This window comes from Crocuta crocuta, unplaced genomic scaffold (genome assembly GCF_008692635.1).
Source record: "Crocuta crocuta isolate KB4526 unplaced genomic scaffold, BGI_CrCroc_1.0 scaffold246, whole genome shotgun sequence".
Classification (NCBI taxonomy): Eukaryota; Metazoa; Chordata; class Mammalia; order Carnivora; family Hyaenidae; genus Crocuta; species Crocuta crocuta.
This window is the reverse complement of record NW_027531902.1, coordinates 4,993,724-5,016,309: the sequence shown is the minus strand read 5'-3', so window position 1 is coordinate 5,016,309 and position 22,586 is coordinate 4,993,724. Positions and strand designations below refer to the sequence as shown.

The 22,586-nt window shown below is 37.8% G+C and overlaps 1 protein-coding gene across 12 annotated transcripts in view; it reads right to left on the bottom strand.

The window, feature by feature from the left end:
* The window catches only part of DTNB (dystrobrevin beta), a 208,887-nt gene extending 186,583 nt beyond the window's left edge, over positions 1–22,304 (bottom strand). For all 12 annotated transcript variants that reach the window (XM_077774220.1, XM_077774219.1, XM_077774217.1 and 9 more), the window contains exons 1-3: positions 22,237–22,304; positions 13,394–13,474; positions 7,465–7,678 (exon numbers count right to left, since the gene is read on the bottom strand). In XM_077774220.1, coding sequence (XP_077630346.1) covers positions 7,465–7,678; positions 13,394–13,474; positions 22,237–22,303 — 362 coding nt within the window. In that variant the 5' untranslated portion in view covers position 22,304. The remainder of the gene's footprint in view (positions 1–7,464; positions 7,679–13,393; positions 13,475–22,236) is intronic.
* Positions 22,305–22,586: the final 282 nt, after the last annotated feature.

Below are 22,586 nucleotides of genomic sequence, written 5' to 3'. Positions count from 1 at the left end.
CAGAGTATATAAAAACTTGAATGGGGTGGGGTAGGGGTTGGGGTACATGTATTAAGTATGCTTGGAGGAAGGTAGAAGTATATCATATATCAGGAAAATTGATAGGGGAAAATGGGCGATAGACATGGAGGAGGGCACATGTTGGGATGAGCACTGGGTGCTATATGGAAACCAACTTGACAATAAACTATATTTAAAAAAAAGAAGAAAAATTGAGAAGTGCTTCAAGTAGTTTACTTAGAGCTTGGTATGAACAGGGAATCAAGGACTGTAGATACCATTAGAACTGAGGAGTATGAATCTCATTCAAAAACCACAGAGAGTTTTGGAAGGTTCTTGAGGTGGGGAATTACCTGATGAAAACAGTGTCTTAACCAGATTAATTTGTAGGTAGAGACTAGAGAAGTCTCTCTATTACTACCTCTCTCCTCACTTTCAGAGACAAACAAAGGCAAGGAAAAAGTAACACCCTCAGAAGAAGCATGCCCTTTCTTGCCTTTTCTTTACAAAACAAAAACAGAAACAAAAGACAAGGGTGCCTGGGTGGCTCAGTCGGTTAAGCATCCAACTTTGGCTCAGGTTATAATCTCAGTTTGTGGGTTCGAGCCCCACATTAGGTTTTCTGCTATCAGCATGTGGAGCCTGCTTCAGATTCTCTGTCCCCCTCTCTCTCTGCTCCTCCCCTGCTCACACTCTCTCTCTCTCTCAAAAATAAATAAACATTTCAGGGGCACCTGGGTGGCTCAGTCAGTTAACCAGTTAACCATCTGACTTCGGCTCAGATCATGATCTCATGGGTCTTGAGTTTAAGTCCCGCGTTGAGCTCTGTGCTGACAGCTCAGAGCCTGGAGCCTGCTTTGGATTCTGTGTCCCCATCTCTCTCTACCCCTTCCCCCCTCATGCTCTGTCTCTCTCAAAAATAAACGTTTAAAAAAATTAATAATAAATAAATAATCATTATCTAAAAATTTAAATAATAAGCAAAAACATATAAAAAAGGAAACAGTAAGATAAGGCCAAAATAATGAGCAAAAAAAATTCTTTCTGAAATATTAGCTAATGGTCAAACCCTTTGCAGGTCTGCATATCCTGGAACCAAGACAATTCTTCAAAAATTAACACAAATGCATGACTTCTCTGGAAAGAAAAGCTACAAAATAAAGAATAAGTGATGGAAGAGTAAGTGGACTTCAAGTTCACTCATTTCTGCTCCCTGAATAATCCTGTCACCAAGTACTCAGACTGTGGTTCAGTGACCCGGTTCTGGTGACACCAATTCACGACACGCACAGGGCAGAGTGGGGGTGCAGCACAGGCAGGTGCTGTCCTCCTCCTCATCCCTCAGAGCAGCGGTTTCTCTCCATTTCACACTAGGTTTCCCCTTAGGATTTCGCCTTTTTAAAACATCCAAAATCCCTACTTCATTCTCACCAACCCCTGGAAATTTCCTAAAAGAATTATGCACACATCCTTGCAAGAACTAAATGTGCTGCTACTATGAGCCTCAAACTCTTCCCACTCAGCCCTCGTTCTCCCCTACTTGTATTTGGCTGTATTTTTTCTCACCATCCTGAATCCATCTGACATCAAGCAGAGATAATAGTAAATACTGTATGTAAATACATCAAGTATTTGTACCTCCCAGGATATTATAGTTTTGCTTAAAAATCACAAACGAGGAAGACTATAACCTAATAATCATCTTTCTTCAGCAACGCCCATTCCATAATACACTAGCTGGGCATATTGAGAATTTAAGGAAGGGGCGCCTGGGTGGCTCAGTCAGTTAAGTATCCAAGTTTGTCTCAGGTCATGATCTCACAGTTCATGAGTTCAAGCCCCACATCGGGATCTATGCTGACAGCTCAGAGCCTGGAGCCGGTTTCGGATTCTATGACTCCCTCTCTCTCTGCCCCTGCCCTGTGCACACTCAGTCTCTGTCTTTCAAAAAATAAATAAAAACAATTTAAAAAAAAAAGAATTTAAGGAATACAACTGCTTTATTTAGAATGAAATAATTTGTTTTTGCTTTTTTTTTAATATTGTTTTGTTTTTAGCATTCAGTATTAAGAGGAAACCACGGAGATTTTTAAATATGTCCAAATTGTTAAAGCAACATTTAAAAACAGTTCTTAGCCATATTTCCTAACTACACAGCAACTTTTTCCATATTTATCCATCATAAATTAGATACATAAAACTCTTTACCCTAAAGAAATCTTTAGATTGTTCAAAGTAACGAGTGTTTTATACTATTTTAGATGGGTAAACATATTAGTGAGAGATGATTAATGAAAGATTGAACATTAGTATGTTCAATACTGATGTATTTTGAAGATTTTATCCAAACCTAGTTTCATTACATATATGATTTTTTTTCATTGATTTGTTTCATTTAAGGTGTAATTTCATTCCATTCCAAGCAGCAGTATCTCTTGGAGCAAAAACACGGAAAAAATGGTATTGTAACACATCAGAATGTAGGCACTGCAACACTTACATATGAAATAATGACACTTGAGATTTGCTTCAAAGGCATGAGGAGAGGGAGGGTGGAGGTAAAGAGCCTGGGGATACAGATGAAGTAAGATCCGGGATGTACTGGTAATTACGGAAGCTTGAGTTTTACTATAATATTCTTGCTATGTTTGTAAATGTTTGAAATTTTTCAGTAAAAACATTTGAAGAAAAAGATATCCTAAGTAAAAAGTCAAACTACAAATGGAGAGAAGATATGTGCAACACGTATAACCAAAAAAAAACCTGTCATCAAGAGTCTATGAAGAGCCCCTATAATCAGTACAAAAAGAAAAAATAACACACTAGAACAATGGGCAAAAGACACGAAGAGGCACTTAATAGAAGTAATGTATTTGGTTAAGAAACCCATGAAGACATGAAAATGCAAATCTAGACAACAATTAGGTGTCATTTAGCAAAAACTACAAAGTCTGATAATTCTAAGACTTACAGAAAGAATGTGGATTGAGAGGATCTCTTATGCATGGGTACAATTTGTTAAAATAATTTGATCCTATCGTTTTAAAGTTGAATTTCATGTACCACACCTCCCCCCCCAAGAATCAGCAATTCCACTCCTCAGTTTAGGACCAAGAGAGCAGTCTAGAACACGTGTACACATGAACCAGGACACACATATAAGGCCATTATTCCAGGCAGTATTGTTTCCTGGAGCAAGAACCTGAAGAAAAAACGTATACTATCACAACAGAACATTACACAATAGTTAAAATAACTGAACTACAGCTATATACAACATGCATAAATTGTTACAATATATTACTGAACGGGGGCGCCTAGGTGGCTCAGTTGGTTAAGTGGCCAACTTTGGCTCACATCAATGATCTTGCAGTTCATGAGTTTGAGCCCCACATCAGACTCTGTGCTGACAGTTCAGAGCCTGGAGCCTGCTTCGGATTCTGTGTCTCCCTTTCTCTCTGCCCCTCCCCCATCTGTGCTCTGTCTCTGTCTCTCTCTCTGTGTCTCTCTCTCCGTCTCTCAAAAATAAACATTTAAAAAATTTATTTGTATATTTTTATTTATATATATATATAACTGAATGAAAAAAGGAAATAAGATAATAGTACAGACAGCATGGCTTTCTTTTCACAGTTAGTAAAAATAATTAAAATTAAACAACACCTTGTTTATGCTTATGTATGTGAGGGGAAAAACTGTTCTTTAAGAATGTGATAACACAAAATCGGAATCGGATTCACCTTAGTTACATGCAGGTCAGTGAGATGGGACAGGAGAGATAAACCTAAGCTACTGTTAATGTTTAGTTCCTGGGTTAGACAGTAAGGCTCATGATGTTTATCATCTCTAAGAATGAATGAGGGAAGAAAGCACATGTAAAAAGGTCAGTTAGAAGCCACGGAAGCAGTGAGTCCAGGCAGAAGATGATGGTGGCAGGCTGGGTGGTAGCGGTGGGGCTGGAGAGATGCGCACAGGTCTGAGAGATTCAAGATGTAGAAATGACAGGCCTTGGTAACTGGCATGGAAATGCAGTGGGAGAAGAGAGAAAGGTATAAGTGATACTCAGGTTTCAGCTTTAAGGAGCTAGGTGGAAAACAGGGCCATTTAACCAGAAAGGGAGCCACAAGTTTATGACGCAGTGAGCAGTTTGGCGGTGGACATGTGGCCCTCTCCCTCCTTGCTAGTCCATGCACCCCCCACTGCGAGGAATCATGTAATGAGGGTAAGAATTTAACCACCCTCTGCTCCAGAAACACAAATCCTGACCTGTGTGAGCTAAAATGCATCACACCGACACATGCATGGCCCAAATGCACATTTCTGGAGGGAGCCTCAGACACTTTTGTTTGGTGTTGAAAGAAACCAGCTCTCTCCCGCTACTTAGACTTGAAACAGGAAACATGTAGTGGCTGACAGCAGGCATTTTTTTTGATGCAGCAAAAGGATGAAGCTGATACAAGAGGAGGGCAAAACCACAAGCACTATAAAGAGAAGAATGCAAGCCAGAGCTCTGATGCAAGCAAGACGGAGGGCTGGCCTGCCTCTGGGCTCCTCGGTGATGCACGCCTGTATGCCTGCTGCCGCAAAAGCTCGCCTGAGTGGGCTTCCTAGTGCTTCCAACTACAGGCACTGACCTAACATAGGCACTGGAGATGGAAAGGGAGTCTGTAAATCATAAGCCCGAAATAATGAAATTGGCTCAACTGAAAAAGAGTAAGGAAGATTTCTTGTCCCTCGGCATCGCCTGCTGTGCCTTCAGACCAGACCAGATGACTACCACTGATACTATCATACTAAGGACCCAGTAAGGATAAAAATGAGGCTATCCAAACATTTTGGCTATTCCTCATAGCTTTTACTAATGTCCTACACACAAATGTTTACAGTATTGCTCTCTGTGTTTTTAGTTGTCAAATAAGATATTTTAAAATCCTCAGCATGAAAAAAAATAATTCCTAATAAAATACACACTCGAGGAAGAAAGTCTAGATCCTATTTGTTGTTTTACAGCCTTATAATCTATTATAATAACCAGAAAACACCCTGGCCAAAAATTTGACTGTAAATTTAGACGTAAGAGGATTTAAGAATAATTAAATAAGTGCTTCAAATTTTAATTCAGGAATTATAAATTATAAAATACAAAATCCTGAGAAGATTAATTAAAAATAAATAAAGAAATAGAGGAGTGCCAGGGTGGCTCAGTGGGTTAAGCATCCAACTCTTGATCTCAGCTCAGATCTTGATCTCAGGGTTGAGAGTTCAAGCCCCATATTGGGCTCCATGCTGGGTGTGAGCCTATTTAAGAAAAAGAAAGAACTAGATACTCTACATGTCAAAGGCACTCTCCAGCCTAAGTAATAGAGAGGTCAATCAATACAGAGACTAATGTTTGAAATACTTCAAAACAAAATGCTATGATTTTCAAAAATACAATTCCAGTAACCAGATCCTTTCATTTTTCCAGTATACGAAAGCCAATTTCAAATTACCAGAGAGTGAAACAAGATATTATCATATATCATATACATACATACGTATGTATGTATATACATGTTTACAAAGGTGTGCACACGCACACACACTCACACATACACATACACATACAGATTTCAAGGTTAGCAATGATGTGAGGATATATTGATGCCTATGGCCAAAGTTTTAAATAGGATATAATGTGAGAATTACCAAATTCAGCACTGACATACTACAGTCCTTCCTCTTCTTAACTTACTCATCTTATTTTGTTTTTCCTAGTTCTCTGTAGTGTGCCCTTCTCCTGATCTGTCTCTATATGATTTACTGTTTGCTTACTATTTTCCGTTGTCTCCCTCTGGATGTGTCTAGCCATCTCTGAGTATGTCCCAGAACACCTCTGCACCTTCTGCTCCGAAGCTGGGTCTCTCTTTTGCTATCTCTTTGCTCTGCCTTCTTCCTTCCTTTGATATATTTAACTCATCTGATATGGTTATAGAATCAAAGTTTATAATCTCTGCTCTATCATTTTTAAAAAGTAAGATGACTTTTATTTCTGATTTTGTTAAGAAAAAAAAATTGATTCTTGAATTCATCTGTTTTGTGTAGCCCTGAACAGATTTACTCACTGAGTTAGTGTCATGAGAAGTGCTGCTTATTCACTGCAGAAAAACCATTTTTACTAAGGTCTTCGGATCAAAAGAGTCATTCCTTGGACAGTATAAAATTAACCTTATGGATTCACTAACCTAAATTACTAAAAAACAGCGTTCAAATTCTGGGAGTTATGTCTCATATGTACACTTGTTTTAAAAATTCAAATTTCCTAAAATAATTTTCTATTAAATGGATGGAATACCTAATTTGATAGCAACTTATAAAAATGTTGCAAATTTAATGAGTGTCTATGCTGTGACTTGACTTTGTCACCTGCAAAGTTTTACCATTGTCAGAATCTTCAATATTATAAAGTATAATAAATAATAGCATTTTACAAATGCATGAACTAAAAGTAGGTCTACAGAGAGAAAAAAGGAAGCAGAAAGAATTAACCCAATCAAACTAGATGGTCGACAGTATAGCAGAAATCAAAATTCTAAAGTCTTGGTTCCTGGAATACAAACATTAACTTCTATGCTTCCATCATTTTTATCATTTCTTTTTTGTTTTTTATAATACCAGCTTAATTCTCCATGGATACAAATATAGCAAATTATTTGTTTTAATTTGGAGTACATTTAAATAGTTTTCTTCTGGAGTGCCTGGGTGGCTCAGTCGGTTAAGCACCTGATTTCAGCTCAGGTCATGATTTCACGGTTCGTGAGTTTAAGCCCTGCGTCAGGCTCTGTGCTGACAGCTCAGAGCCTGAAGCCTGCTTTGGAATCTGTGTCTCCCTCTCTCTCTGCCCCTCCCCCACTCGTGCTCTGCTTCTCTCTGTCTCAATAATAAATAAACATTAAAAATAAATACAGAGGGGCGCTTGGGTGNTAGAAATAAATAAAACATTAAAAAAAAAATTAAAAAAAATAAAAAATAAATAAAAATAAATACAGAAATAAACAGTTTTCTTCTAGTGTTAAAAGGTGTGTAAGACAATGTTCTGTACTGAAAAAAATTAAAATAGCATCCTAAACATACAGAGAAGAAAACAAGACTAGAGTCAAGAAGCATTTACTATTTCAGGGTAAGGAAAAGTTAGTTTCAAGGTCAAATAGAAGGTCTCATAATCAAATTCACAACTCACCTATACTTCTCTGGATAGAAAACAGCGATACTAAGGTACTTATAATTTTACCAAACACTATGTCTCAGTGTTATGATTCTTCATAATTTTATAAAGTTTAATATGTGATAGTAAGTCACTCTGGCATTTAACCAGTCTTTAGAAGGAAGTATGGAGTAATTTCCCTTTTAACTGTGATTCTAAGTTGACAGCTCAGCAAGACATTCTGGATGAAGGATTACTAAGTAAACATGTAAGGTACTAGCCTGTCGTATGCAGCAATCATGAAGTTGAGGAGGAGGCTGATGGACTGTTCCACACTGATTTGGTGAGTAGAAGGAAGGCGCTTATTCAGCTGATAGTAGACAGACGAGATGACGGTTTCGAGGCGAGACACACTGATCTCAGTGGTATGATCCAGTGTATTAAGGCCATTGTCTCGGAAGGCTTCAATCATGTTCCAGATATCAACAAGATGGACTGAAACACAAGGAAAATAAACTGTCAACAATTTAAAAGTTTTATTTCATCAGAAAGATATAAGAACTTTTCATATATTTATATCTAATAGGATAGTGAAGGGAGGCAGAATAGGACCCCAAAATACACCAGTTTGCCACAAGGACTATTTTGAGCTAAAGACACTTGAAAACTAGCAGGTGCCAGGAAGGTCATACTAAATTCTTCTTTTTCCGGGGCGCCCGGGTGGCTTAGTCGGTTAAGCATCCGACTTTCGCTTGGGTCATGATCTCGAGGTTCGTGGGTTCGAGCCCCGCGTCGGGCTCTGTGCTGACTGCCAGCTCAGAGCCTGGAGCCTGTTTCAGAGTCTGTGACTCCCTCTCTCTCTGACCCTCCCCTGCTCACGCTGTCTTTCTCTCTCCTAGAAATAAATAAAAAACATTAAAAAAATAAATAAATTCTTCTTTTTCCTGAAAGCAGGAAATAAACTCCCAAGTGGAAGATGCCCTGCCTATTCCAAGGGGATAGAAACATTCTTACCCCAGAAACAGTGAACTGAGTCCAAGAGAAGTCTGCATAGACTTTGTTACAATAACCTATCTTCCTGGAGTCTTCCCATATATTTTAGTTATTTTGTCACAACTGCTGCTCCTCCTTCTTCCCTCGTGTAGCAGCACATAGGCCTCCTCACTCCTTCAGGTCTTCATCTTCCTATGGGGGCTCCCAGGTACGGGGAAAACTCTGCGTGCTCTTCTGCCAGTCTATAGTCAACTTATTTCCCAGGCCCAACCAGAGACCCTAAGAGGGTAAAGGTAAAGTTTTGCCCCCCCTACAATAGCATCAAAAATATATATATTAGAAAATTTAACAGAACCTCAAGAGACAAACTTCACAACCTTAGTGGGAGAAATTAACACATTTCCCTTAGTAAGTGATAGAGGAAACATACAATTTGTATGTGTGGATGCAGACAATTAAACTTTACAGCTGACAAAGTAGGCATAATGGGCACTATATGAAATACTGCCCCTAGTGATTAGTGAATATGCTTTATTTTCAAGAGCACAAACCACAGTCTGAAAATTGACCTTACCTTCAGTCATAAAGCTAATCCAGGCAAATTTCAAAGGATTCAAGTAATATAAACCAATATAAACCAATCTCTGATCAAAATGAGATTAAGTAAGAAAGCATCAAAAAACCCCACTTTTCAAATAAACCAATCTCTGATCAAAATGAGATTAAGTAAGAAATCATCAAAAAACCCCACTTTTCAAATAAACCTTACATTCAGAAATGAAAAAACACAATAGTAGGGAATGTCCCTAATCTGATTAAGGGTATTTACAGAAAACTGCAGCAAACATATTACTTAAAAGTAAAAGATTGAAAGTTTTTCCTCTGATATGTGAATGAGATAAGAAAGGCTCACCATCAAATGTAAATTAGTATGGCCACCGTGGAAAACAATATGGAGGTTCCTCAAAAAATTAAAAATTATGATACTACATGATCCAGTAATTCTACTACTGGGTATTTACCCAAAGAAAACAAAGATACTAATTCAAAAAGATATATACTCCCCTTTGTTTACTGCATCGTTATTTACATTAGCCAATATATGGTAGCAACCTAAGTGTCCATCAATAGATGAATAAATAAAAAGGATGTGGCATATATGTAGAACAGAATATTAATCAGCCTTGAAAAAGAATGAGATCTTACCATTTGCAAAATGGATGGACCTAGAGGGTATTATATAGTAAGTGAAGTAAGTCAGACAGAGAAAGACAAATACCACATGATTTCACTTATATGTGGAATATAAAAAACAAATGGACAAACCAGCAAAAAACAGAACAGGCCCATAAATACAGAGAACAAACTGGTCCTTGCCAAAGGAAAGAGGGTGGGCAGATGGACAAAATGGGTGAAGAGGAATGGGAGATACAGGCTTCTAGTTAGGGAATGAGCAAGTCCTGGGAATAAAAAGTACAGCACAGGGACTATAGTCAATGGTACTGTAATAGCATTGTATGGTGACAGATGGCAGCACAAGTGATATGCAGATCATAACACAGAGTTGTAGAATCATTATGTTGTATATGTGAAACAAATGTAACATTGTGTATCAACTGTACTTCAACTAAAAAAAAGAGAGAAGAAAAGAAATGCCCACTATCATCATTTCTATTGTACTTTGGGTCCTAAGCCAACATAAATAGGCAGTAATTATCCATGTAAGTTTTTATGGATACTGACAAAATTTAATTGTCATTATTCAGAAATGATTAAATTCTACACATAGATTATCAAAGATTCTCCAGATAAATTAGAAAAATTGATATTTGAGTCTAGAATGATTGCTAGAGACAAGTCAAGATATAAAAGCCACTGTATTTATATTAGTAACAGAAAATGAAATTTTAAGGGAGCCTGAATGGCTCAGTCAGTTAAGCATCCAAATCTTGATTTGGGCTCAGGTCATGATCTCACAGTTGTGACATCAAGCCCCACCATCAGGGTGTGTGTTGGACGTGGAGTCTGCTTAAGATTCTCTCTCTCCTCCTGTCCCACCTCCGCTTCTCTCACTCCCTCTCTCGTTTAGAAAAATAAAAAAAGGGACACCTGCATGGCTCAGTCAGTTGAGCATACAACTTCAGCTTAGGTCATGATCTTGTGGTTCATGGGTTCAAGCCCCACATCAGGCTCTGTGCTGACAGCTCAGAGCTTAGAGCCTGCTTCAGATTCTGTGTCTCCCTCTCTCTTTGTCCCTTTCCCACTCATCCTCTGTCTCTATCTCTCAAAAATGAATAAACGTTAAAAAAAAATTTAATAAAAGAAAATAAATAAAAAAGAAAAAGAAAATGAAATTTTATATACTATTTATAATAGTATCATAAGTCATCAAAGATTTAGGAATAAATCCAATGGAGAAAGTAAAACATCTCCACAAAAAAGAAAAATTATAAATATAACTGGCAGAAATTAAAGAGCTAAATATATTGAGGAATATGTCATGTTCACTGGATCTCAATTCCAATCTCAATATTGGAAATATGTCGAGTCTCCCCAACTTAATCTATAGATTCCGTGCAGTCTCAACAAAATGCCACAGGGCTGTACATTAAAATAGGATAAATTTTACTATATGTAAATTACAATTATGAAAAGAAATTAAGAGGGGTGCCTGGGTGGTTCAGTCAATTAAGGGTCTAACTTGGTTTCAGATCAGGTCATGATCTCACTGCTTCGTGGGTTCGAGCCCCACATTGGGCTCTGTGCTGGCAGCATGGAGCCTACTTAGGATTCTCTCTCTCTTCCCTCTCTTTACCCCTTCCCCACTTGCATTGTCTTTGTCTCTCTCAAAATAAATAAACTAAAAAAAAAAGTAAAGATGGAAAACATCCCAGCAGTGTTGTTTTATTGTTTATTTTTAGTACAAATTGATAATTAGATTCTAAAATTTATATGAAAATAAATATAAAAAGGCCAAAAATGTCCCAATCTGGAAAAGAAAAACAGAACAAAGTAGGAAGACTTGCTCTGATATTAAGACTTATTACAAAGTTATAATAGCAATTACTGGTAGGACAGACAGAGCAGTGGAACACGTGAGTCTAAAACCATATAAGAAAACTGCTGTGAACATTCTTATACATTTCTTCTGATGAGTATGAGGAAAAGATTTTGGGATAGTGAAGAAAAAAGGTTGGTTTTTTTTTCATTAAACCATGTAAGGAACAACAGACCATACATATGGATAAAACTGAAATTTTACTCCTACGTAAACCATATACCCACAAAATTTTTTTTCAGGTTGATTAAAGAATCACATGTGAGGGGTGCCCGGGTGGCATGGTTGGTTAAGTGTCTGGCTCTTCCACTTTTTTTAATGTTTATTTATTTTGAGAGAGAGAGAGTACAAACAGGGGAGGGGCGGAGAGAGAGTCCCAAGCAGGCATGGCACTGTCAGCACAGAGCCTGACACAGGGCTCAATCCCAATAACCATAAGGTCATGACCTGAGCCCATATCAAGAATAGGACGTTTAACCAAATGAGTCACCCAAGTGCCCCAAGTGTCTGACTCTTGATTTCAGCTCAGGTCATGATTCCAGGGTCGTGGGATTGAGCCTCACATCAGGCTCCACACTGGGCATGGAGTTTGCTTAAGTTTCTCTCCCTCTCCCTCTCTCTCCCTCTGCCTCTCTCCCAGGCTCATGCATGCACTCTCTCCCTCTCTCTCAAAAAAAAAAAAAAAATCATATGTGACAAAACAAAGTTTCTAGAACAAAGCATCTTTTACTGTAAAAATAATTACAGGGAGATTTATTAAAATGGTAGTTGCTCTGATAGTGATTTTCAAACTTTTTTACCACAACCCACAGAAATATATTACACACACACACACTTCTAAATATATTAAAAAACCCAGAAGTTTCACAAAATACTTTTAGTCTTACCATATAATTTGTGTTCTGATTTCTTTTCTTTCTCTTTTTTTCTCTATTACATGCTTTAAATTCTGGCTACAGTCCATCAGAATGATTTCATTAGTGGGTCAGAACCCATCATTTGAAAAACAATGCTTTGAAAAACCAAAGACTTCAGTCGAAGATGGCAGGGTGAACTCTCTAGAAAGAATTTCATACTAGGATTTTTGAGTAACAGAGTAGAATAGAAGTATTTAGATATAAAGTGACTTATCCAACATCACGTGTTTATAGTAAATGCCAAAATCAGGACTAAAGCTAAAGTAAAAACTAAGAAAAGTAAAATAATTCTGTCACAAGTTAATCTTCATGGAAATTAAGAAAGATTTTGTATGGCGTGCCTGGGTGGCTCAGTCGGTTAAGCGTCCAACTTTGGCTCAGGTCACGATCTCACAGTCCATGGGTTCGAGCCCTGTGTCAGGCTCTGTGCTGACAGCTAGCTCAGAGCCTGGAGCCTGCTTCAGATTCTGTGTCTCCCTCTCTCTCTGACCCTCCCCCGCTCGCTCTCTGTCTGTCTCTCAAAATAAAATAAAAACATAAAAAAATTAATAAAAAAAGATTTTTTAAAAATATTTATTTATTTCTGAGAGAGAGATAGCGTGAGCAGGGGAGGGTCAGAGAGAGAGGGAGACAGAGACTCCGAAATAGGCTCCAGGCTCTGAGCTGGCAGTCAGCACAGAGCCCGACGCAGGGCTTGAACCCACAAACCGCGAGATCATGACCTAAGTGAAAGTCGGACGCTTAACAGACTAAGCCACCCAGGCGCCCCTAAAAAAAGATTTTATATGCATGTGTGTGTACATATATGTATCTGTACATACACATATGTATTTTTTATTTACTTATTTTATAAGTAGCAACTGTGGAGTGATTGCTTATAGAAAAAACCTATTCATGTTGTATTCATTTTAATCAAGATAATTAATTTATTACACCTCTATCAAAACACTAATGGTTTTGTTTTTCTTCCAGAAGCCGATTAAAAGGGTGAGAAGGAGAAAGCAATTCTCCCATTTAAAGAACATTAATACTATGCCAGCATCAAAACCAATTACATTATTGAGTTGAGTAAACATTTTGAGGGACAAGTCCTTTCCATGACAAAGCTTACATTTTAATAAACATTTAAGACAAAAATAATTCAGTTAACATTACAACAGAACTAAAAGATACTAAAACCTTTTCTTTTATATTATCGAGAGCACTATCCAGCTAACACAGAAATTAGTGGAAGTGACTTACGGTTGCATCGCTTTTGTACGAATCGTAATTTGCAAGCTGTTCTATAAGTTGACAGTCGTATGACATCAAAATTCTGAGCACCTGAAAAAAGGGCAAACAACAGATGTCAGCGGGACTTACCGTTTCATTTCTAAATGCTGGGAAGTGACTCTATTCCACAGCGTGGGCACAGGCTATATATAACATGGCAACTAGGCTTTCTTCTGAGAAAACAAAAGGGGTGAGGAAGGGTTAGGCACTCCTTCTTCATGCCTGCTCCATGCCCGGCACCATGCCAGCAGTTCTGCCTACAGTACCCTGTCTGCAGCCTAACAAAACTCTGAGGGAGAACACACATAACTAGAGTGAATCTTTCCTTCATTATCGTTTATATGAGAAATACTAGGAGAACTAGTGTGAGAAGCTGGGAAAGTTCCATCCCCAGCTAACCAAAGATTACTAATCTGATCGATCAGACAGTTAGACATTTATTAGGCCATGTTTACCAGTGGAGAAGTAACTATAGGAAAAAGTCAGTACATATGGTTTGTAACTCACTCTCTTCAGGTTCTTTCTCTAGGGCAGTTAGAGTCAGATTTAGGTACTGCAAAATGGCATAGAGCAAATAGCACATGAGTCCAAAGCGAACTAGTGAGGGTAATGGGAAACTCCACAAGCTCCAGCCCAATTTGCCAGAAATCTTTCCTCTGAAGTTTAAGGCGCTAGTCAAGAATTAATTATCACTGTTTTCCTTTGTCATTTTTTTTAACCCTGTGAAAATACATCCCTCCAAACCCAGTGGAAAAAAAGTAACAGTGGGATGGCACAGGATTCAAAAATTCTAGGGATCCCTGGCCATAACATCATTTAAAAAAAAAAAATCTAACAGCAGTCTGAATCCCAAAATAATTTCTACAAGTTAAGATATAATCAATAACTTTAGAACTTTATTAAAATCTTATGCCATGATTTGAATGACACGAATGCATGTGCCAACATTCAACCATTCAGGTTCTCAAACTTATCATACATTTACCGTCTTCTGAAGCAGTCCCCTTTCCTGATTTCTATAAGTAAAACCCTCATACACTGGTCTAAGAATAGCCTTCACTTTTTAAAAATGTCCCTTATGTAAATGTCATGTCGATTTACTGATCATAAAACATGGTAGTTGGGCACACAAAAAATAGAACAGAAAGCCCCCAGTGAAGAAACTGAAATGATTATCCCTTTGGGTATTCTGAACTAGAAGAGATTACTCTTCATTTCATCATCATTTATTTTGAGAATGTTTCATTATAAGAAAGACACGAAAATGTCCCTTTAATACTAATATGTCAGACAGTATGTATCAAGCTTACCAAGAAATGTTACGGGCAGAACCCTAGCCACAGGTGGGGGGAGACCAGCGAGGCTCCTGGATACATAGGAGACAAGCTAGAAATACTGAGTACCCACGAGGTAGAGGGAAAGGATAAGAAAGGATTAGACCTCTTTCTTTATTATGGTTCTGTTTATTCATGAGAACAGGATATCAACTTCTATAATACAACCAAATCCCAAGGAAAGCAAAGAATGAAATGGATGGGTTTCATTGTATCAGCTTGTATCAGAGTCTCCTGGGGAACCTGGAATCTTCAGTCTAGAGAGTCTGATAATCAAGCTAGGTTTGGGAAACATAACTATCCAACTCAACTAAAAGATCTGGCTCATACAACTCTTAAATTCTACCTCACACCCAAGTCCAATCAGTATGGGCTACCTATAATTACCCAAACATGCCAAACCCGCTCAACTGAGCCTTTGTAAGTGCTACTTACTGCTCCAGCCCCTTCTTCATCACATCACTGAATGGACTCAGCCTAGATGTGACTTCCTCCCAGATCTCTTCCTGGACCCTCCCCTTTCCCCACCCTCTGCTGAGCTACCCCAATCATGGCTCCTACTGCCCTATCGTTCCTTATTTCCATGTCCAGGAAACTAAGTTTCATGAAGACAGAAACCATTTTATTGTTGTGTTGTTCACTATTATATGCCCAAAAGTAGGACATATAAAACTAGTTCCTGAAATATTTGCTGAATGGATAAATAACTGAAAATTAGGAAGTTCTATGTTGCTGGTATAAAAGACTGATCTGCTTCCTTCCAAAAACATACCAAGTAAAGTCAAAGTATCAGACAAACTATACAATTTTGGAAAAACTGATACAGAAGGATGATAAAAGTAGAGGGAAGCCAACTTCTTTCTCCAGGTAAGCATGATGATACATTTAGCCTTCTTCAGGTAGAGCACAGGATTCCAAACCATGTTCGTGGGAGCCACAGGATTTGGTGGAGGTGCTTGGCAGACCACGAGAGGTGCAAGAAAGTAAGTGTATTTTGTTAGAAAGACCTCTAACTGAGAGATGAGGAGGAGAGGAGAAAGGGGAGAAGAAATTACAAACTGAATGAATCTAAGTATGGCAACATTTCTGAATTGTCTGAAAACTTATAACCACTTTTAATAAGGAAAAAAAACTTTTCAAGAGAATGAGTCTGAATAAGTAACAAATATAAACATAAATGACTTCCTTATTTTTTTCTTGCTGTACAATTAGAAACCCTGGGGACTAGAGATGAAGCCAGAAGTCCCAGCGGACAGGAAGGTACAGACCACAGAGTGGTGACTCTCTCAGGGGGTGAACTTAAAAAAAAGAAAAAAACAATACCACAAAGGGAAATGGTAGGAACACATGACTAGCTCCACCTAGATTTAGATTTAAATTTTATTTATTTTTTTTTTTTTTAGAGAGAGAAAGACAGAGAAAGACAAAGCATGTGTATGAGGGGGAGAGAAGCAGAAAGGGAGAGAGAGAAAATTCTAAGCAGGCTCCACACCTAACATAGAGCCCAACATGGAACTCAATCCCACAACCCTAGGATCATGACCTGAGCTGAAATCAAGAGTCAGATGCTCAACTGACTGAATCACCCAGACACACCTAGATTGAAATTTTAAAAGCAGGCAAAGATAGTAATAAATAGATTAGACAAAAACAAAATTGATTATACAAAAGAACTGTAAAGTCTAACTTGTGGCATTTAAAAAGATAAAACTGGGGCACATGGGCAGCTCAGTCGATTTGAGTGTCCAACTCTTGATTTCAGCTCAGGTCGTGATCCCAGGGTCATGGGATCAAGCCCCACATCAAGCTCTGTGCTGAGCATGGAGCCTGCTTAAGATTCTCTCTCTCTTTCTCTCTCTTTCTCTCTCTCTCTCTCTCCCTCTGCCTCTCTCCTGTGCTCACTCTTTTCCTCTCTCCCTAAAAACAGAAAATAAAAAAATGTTTAAAAATTTTTAAAAAGTTAATCCTAAAAATAGCATATCTTTCATAAAAGAGGTGCTGTAAAATATTATATTCCAGTATTACTTTGAACAAAGTTACAAATATCGGTAAGTTCTGGACTTCATTTTAATTGATGTTAGAATTTCTAGAGTAGCCACAAAAAGAATAGAAAAAGAATACAAAAACTCACAACCAAGAAGAGGGAAAAGTAGAATGTAAGGAAGGAAGCTCAATTCATCTAAGGAAGGCAAGAAAGGAAGAAGAGAAAAAAGGACACAGTTGAAGCACAAAACAAGATGGAAGAATGAAATATATCTGTATTCATAAAAAAAATTAAACAATAAATTCTTCAGTGAAAAAGCAAAGACTGTCAGTCACAATGGTGGTTGTTAAATAATTTAGCTTATGCTGTTTACAGGGGATACGAACAAAACATAAGGCTATAGAAAGTTTTTGAAGAGAATGAAAAGATACTATACAAGGCATTCTAACCAAAAAAAAAAAAGCTCATGCCACCATACTAATAACAACAAAACAGACTTCACAGCAAAACATATTACTAGAAAAGGAGGGTACCTACATAATGACAAAATTTGCCTAGATAGATGTAACATTTAATGCCTGCGCATCTACAAACAAAAGCTTCAATCATTGAGAGAACTAAAGGAACAAATTTTAAATCTATGATCAAAGCAGAGATTTTTAACGTCTTTTAGTAATTAAGGAGTCAAATCCATAAGGACAAAAAAAGTCTGAATAAAACATGTAACAGGTTTGATCTAAATAATGCAGAAATTATACACATTACTTTCAAGCACACATGGAATATTTACAAAAAACATGTAACAAAAAATATCACCAAATTCAAAGATTCTAGAACATCTCTCGATCCCAATTAGGCTAAGTATTTTTTAATTAAAAGTCATTTGTTTGCAAATTTTTTAAAAGAGTACTGTAAATAATTCCTAACAGAAATAAAAAAACAGAGAAGTGATCATGAAAGTGGCATATATCAAAACATACGGAGCACAAAAATAGAAAGTCATAGGAAAGAAGTTCTTAAGTGCTTATATAAGAAAGAAACAAAGTATGAAAATAAGAAGGCAGAAAAAGAACAACAGAATTGCCTAAAATAGAAAGAAGAAAATAATAAACACAAGAGAATGAAATTATGAGGAAGAAACAAAAATACATGGAGAGGACCAACAAAAGCCAAAAGTTCCTTGAAAAGACCAGTAAAATTGACAAAGTTCTGGAAAAGAAAAAATAAAATCACAATCTCTGAGACTGGAGGGAGGCCTGGTGTCCGCATTTTATCATCTGACCTAGAGAGCTTTTACTTTAGCTCCGGAGCTGCAAACTACGGTTCTAACTTATCACCTTTAATTTTTCCTCGTAATTTTATATCATGTAAGAATTATAAACTACCAAATTACTTCTATGTAGTTTATTCCACTCTTCTTTTAATAAATACTTATCGAGCTACTGGGTCTACCACAATAAGGAGACGTGATCCTTATTTTCATGGTACTTGGAGTCTATCAGAGAAAATATTAAACAAAGAAAGAAAAAACTAATTTCACTGCTCTTCATATGAATTTAAAGATACAGTCTAAAAACAGAAAAGCTTGGGGCGCCTGGGTGGCTTAGTCGGTTAAGCATCCGACTTTCGCTTAGGTCATGATCTCGCGGTTCGTGGGTTCGAGCCCCGCGTCGGGCTCTGTGCTGACGGCCAGCTCAGAGCCTGGAGCCTGTTTCAGAGTCTGTGACTCCCTCTCTCTCTGACCCTCCCCTGCCCACGCTGTCTCTCTCTCTCTCTCTCCTAGAAATAAATAAAAATATTTATAAAAAATTAAAAAAATAAAAATAAAAAAATAAAAACAGAAAAGCTTAAGATCATAGAAAGGTATCACAATGGTATAATAATAAAGTCACACAGAAAAAAAATACAACCTATCTAAAATTATTAAATTATTATGACTGCTTTCATACTGTAACAGCAGGGTTCGGTTGCTGTGACAGAGAACTCATCATATGGCCTGCAAATCCTAAAATATTTACTTTCTGACCCTTTAAGGAAAATACTGCCAGCCCTAGCACTATATTTACAGAGTAAAAGAGAAATCTATTCATCTCAAGGGAAGCAGAAAACATCTGATAAAATTCGATACTTGTTCATAATTTAAAGAAATAACAAATAGAGAATGAAGAAAATAATAGTAGTAACTCTTGGTAACCTACAAGTAGTTCCTTAACCTGATAAAGGGTACAAAACCTGAAACAAATACATTTTAGTAGTCAAGTATTACATCTGTCCCCATTAAAGTGACAGACAAGACAAGGGTGGATGCTATTCCTGTTCTTATAATATCAGAGATCCTAATGAGCAGGTACGTAATGAAAAAGGGGTATAAGAATCTCAAGAACAAGAATCAAAACTGTCTTCCTTTAAACTCTCATAGAATGTACCACATCAAGAATGGACCCTCACGTAAACTAGGAACTTTGGGTGCTACAATTTGTCAACAAGGCCCATCAGTTTTAATGAGCATTCCCTCTCGCGGAGGGTGTGGATAATGGGGGAGGCTGTGCATGTGTCGAGACAGGGGCTATATGGGAAGTCTCCACGCCTGCCCCTCGATTTTACTGTGAACCGAAAGCTGCTCTAAAAAAGTGAAGTCTCTTTTAAGAAAAAAATCTATTAATTACCCATTGAGACTAATAAAAGAGTGGAGAAAGATCACTGGATTCAAAATTGACATGAAACCAACCCAAAACCTAGAAGGTAGGACCGTATAAGAAGGCTGGCAAAAGACGGTTCTGCAGCCAAAGAAGGGGATGAACTGGAGATTTGGGGGGTGTTGAAAATGAGAGTGCAGGACAGATACCGCTGCCACTGATGCAATTCTTCCCATGAATAGACAGGGGAGACAAGAAACCATACGAAACATCTTCCAGACTGTCTACATCCTCGAGTCTGTTCCAGAGAATGGTAATTTATCCAGCGCTCATGTGTCAGAATAACATTCACTAAGCAGTAAACCCAATTCTTGCCAGAAAACCCAGTATCTATTCCAAATATCTGCCCTCCCTATACTCTCTCACATGCTCATGTTTGTTTCCTGAAGGCACCCCAGGCGCTTCTTTTGTATTTTTTGAATGTTTATTTATTTTTGAAAGAGAGTGCATGTGAGTGTGGGAGGGGCAGGAAAAGGAGGGACAGAGGATCCAAAGCAGGCTCGCAATGACAGCAGAGAGCCCCATGCAGGGCTCAACACAACAACTGCAAGATCATGACTTGGGTCAAAGTCAGACACTCAACCAACTGATTCACCCAGGTACCACCCCTCATTCTCCCGACTTCTTTTTTTTGAGAGGGTACAAGTGAGTGAGGGGCAGAAAGAGAGACAAAAACAGAATCCCATGAGGGACAGAGAGAGAAGGAAAGAGAGAACCAGAGCTCACCCGAAGTGGGGCTAGAGCTCACCCAATGCAGAGCTCAAACTCACGACCTGAGCTGAAGTCAGATGCTTAACCAACTGAGCCACTCAGGCATCCCTCCTCTACCCCCCCCCCCACCCAGTTCTTCTTAATATCAAGAATTATTGCTTATTTCTTTGGTTTCCTTATTTTGTCTGTTTCCCCTTGCCAAAGTGTAAGCAATAGGAGAAAAGTCAGTGACTACATTTTGTCACATTAACCCAGGACCTGAAACAGACTGCTTTAGTTTAACAGAAAAGTAACAATAATAAAAATACTAAACACAGCTAATCGCATTAAGTACTGACTATTCTGTGCCCATGCTAAGTGCCTGACATTATCTCATTTCATCTTGACAATAATTCTATGAAATAGATACTATTCTCATTTTATGGACAAGAAAACTGTAGCAGAGATTAAGTAACTCACCTAAGATTATACAGCCAGTAAATGAGGAAGCCAAGATCCAAACACAGATAGTCTGATGGCAGAGCCTGGATTAAAGCCACTATGGCATGAGAAACAGACAATTTAAGAGTCCCGTATGAGGTAAAACTCAGCTGCACTTTGTGATTTCTCTGGACGTGGAAGGTGAGGTGGAAGGTGACGTGGAGGGAAGGGACTACAAGGTGTCTGGTTTAGATGTCCCGCAGTGAGAGACTCAGAAGTACAGGACTCCTTAAAGATCACCTGGACTGACTGTCCACCCAATGCCAACGTTTCTTCTCTGACATTTTCAATACTTCTCTAGCTTATGCTTGACAGGACAACATAGATCTGAGTTAAGTCAAACTGTCTCCCGTTACTAAGACTCTAATGATTTAAAATATCTTGATTGTTGAAAGAGGCTGCTGAGACTTTATCTACTGATTTTTACTCTGTATGCAGAATTCTAGAATCCTACAAGTACTTTAGGGGCTATCTCAGGCAGGACTCTTGCCTCCCCTCTTCAACCAAGCAGTATCAATTTTATGACACTCTCATGTTAAGCGTCCTTGTAAGATCTCATTTTTTAAAAAGAGAGCAATGCTTTTTTTTTTTGAGATGAGAATGGGTCTTTTATTGAAGTTGTCTAGAAGTTCTTAAAATCTTCAAATGCAGATAACATTGGGGGAATGAAAGGAGAGTAATGCTTTTTAAAAGCTATCATGATCATTGTACAGACCAATAACCCTATCTCATGGCAAAGGAATTTGTGGTCCACCAAGTGTGGATGCACTAGTCAAGGTCACATAGACAAGTAATCGGAGACCAAAATAATCATTCAAATACTAGGAAATGACCCATTCCTCTTGGCCATCTTTCTTTTTCTTTGAGTTTTATAGAAGAATATAATTCTTTAACAAGATTTAAAACCGTATTTAAAGTAATATACCAAACTATACATTTGTTCTTTTAATTATTCCTATAGCTCTAAGTTATAGCACAGTCCTCTATACCTCAGAATCTGTATCTAGTGTAAGCTAATTTATATAATGCATGAATTATTTATCACCATCTGCAAGTTCATATTAACAATGGAGTTACAGCAAGAGGTCTAAACTAACTGGTGTGCTTTGGGGCACCTGGCTATCTCAGTCAGTAGGGCATGTGACTCTTAACCTCAGCTTGGGTGAAGCAATTACCTAAAACCAAAATCTTAAAAATAAATAAATAAATAAACTGACTGGTGTGCCTTAACTCACAGATATGCTAGGTAATATTTCTGCTTTGTATTCATGATCTCGCTTAAAAAAGTAATTCAAGTCAGGGCACCTGGCTGGCTCAGTTGGAAGAATATGCAACTCTTGATCTCCGGGTCATGAGTTCAAGTCCCATGTTGGGAGTAGGTACTTAAATAAATAAATATTTTAGAAAAGAAAGAAAGAAAGAAATTCAAGTCAACTCAATTACAATATATGCTCTGACTTGAGTTCCTACGACTCCATCATTCTTTAACTCCCTTTCTTCTCTTTTCTAAAGCTTGGAACATGCTAAGGATTAAAGATGTGACTTGATCAGAGAAAAAAGGCATCCCCACACATACAAACAAGGGCACCAGAAGCACTCAACACTCACGCATTTCTATGAAGAGCTGCCTCTTCTCTGCCATCGTCTTCCGCTTGTTCCCGCTTTCCTCAATCATCCTAGAGACAAAGAAAGATACAATAACCCACTGTAATTTGAAGTTCAACCAAGAGCTTATCCTTCTATTATGAAAAACCAAGTTGTATGTGCACATTTAAGAGAGTATCAGCAAAAACAAAGTGAACTCTGATATAGAAAAAGAAAAATCACTGTCCCTTTATCTGAAAGCTTCTAAAATTATTACAAAGTCAATAATTAAATGAGCACATACACTTGCTTCCTGTGCTGAAAATATGGAGCTATGTCTTCTTTCTAACTTCGATTATTTTCTCTGCAGAGTC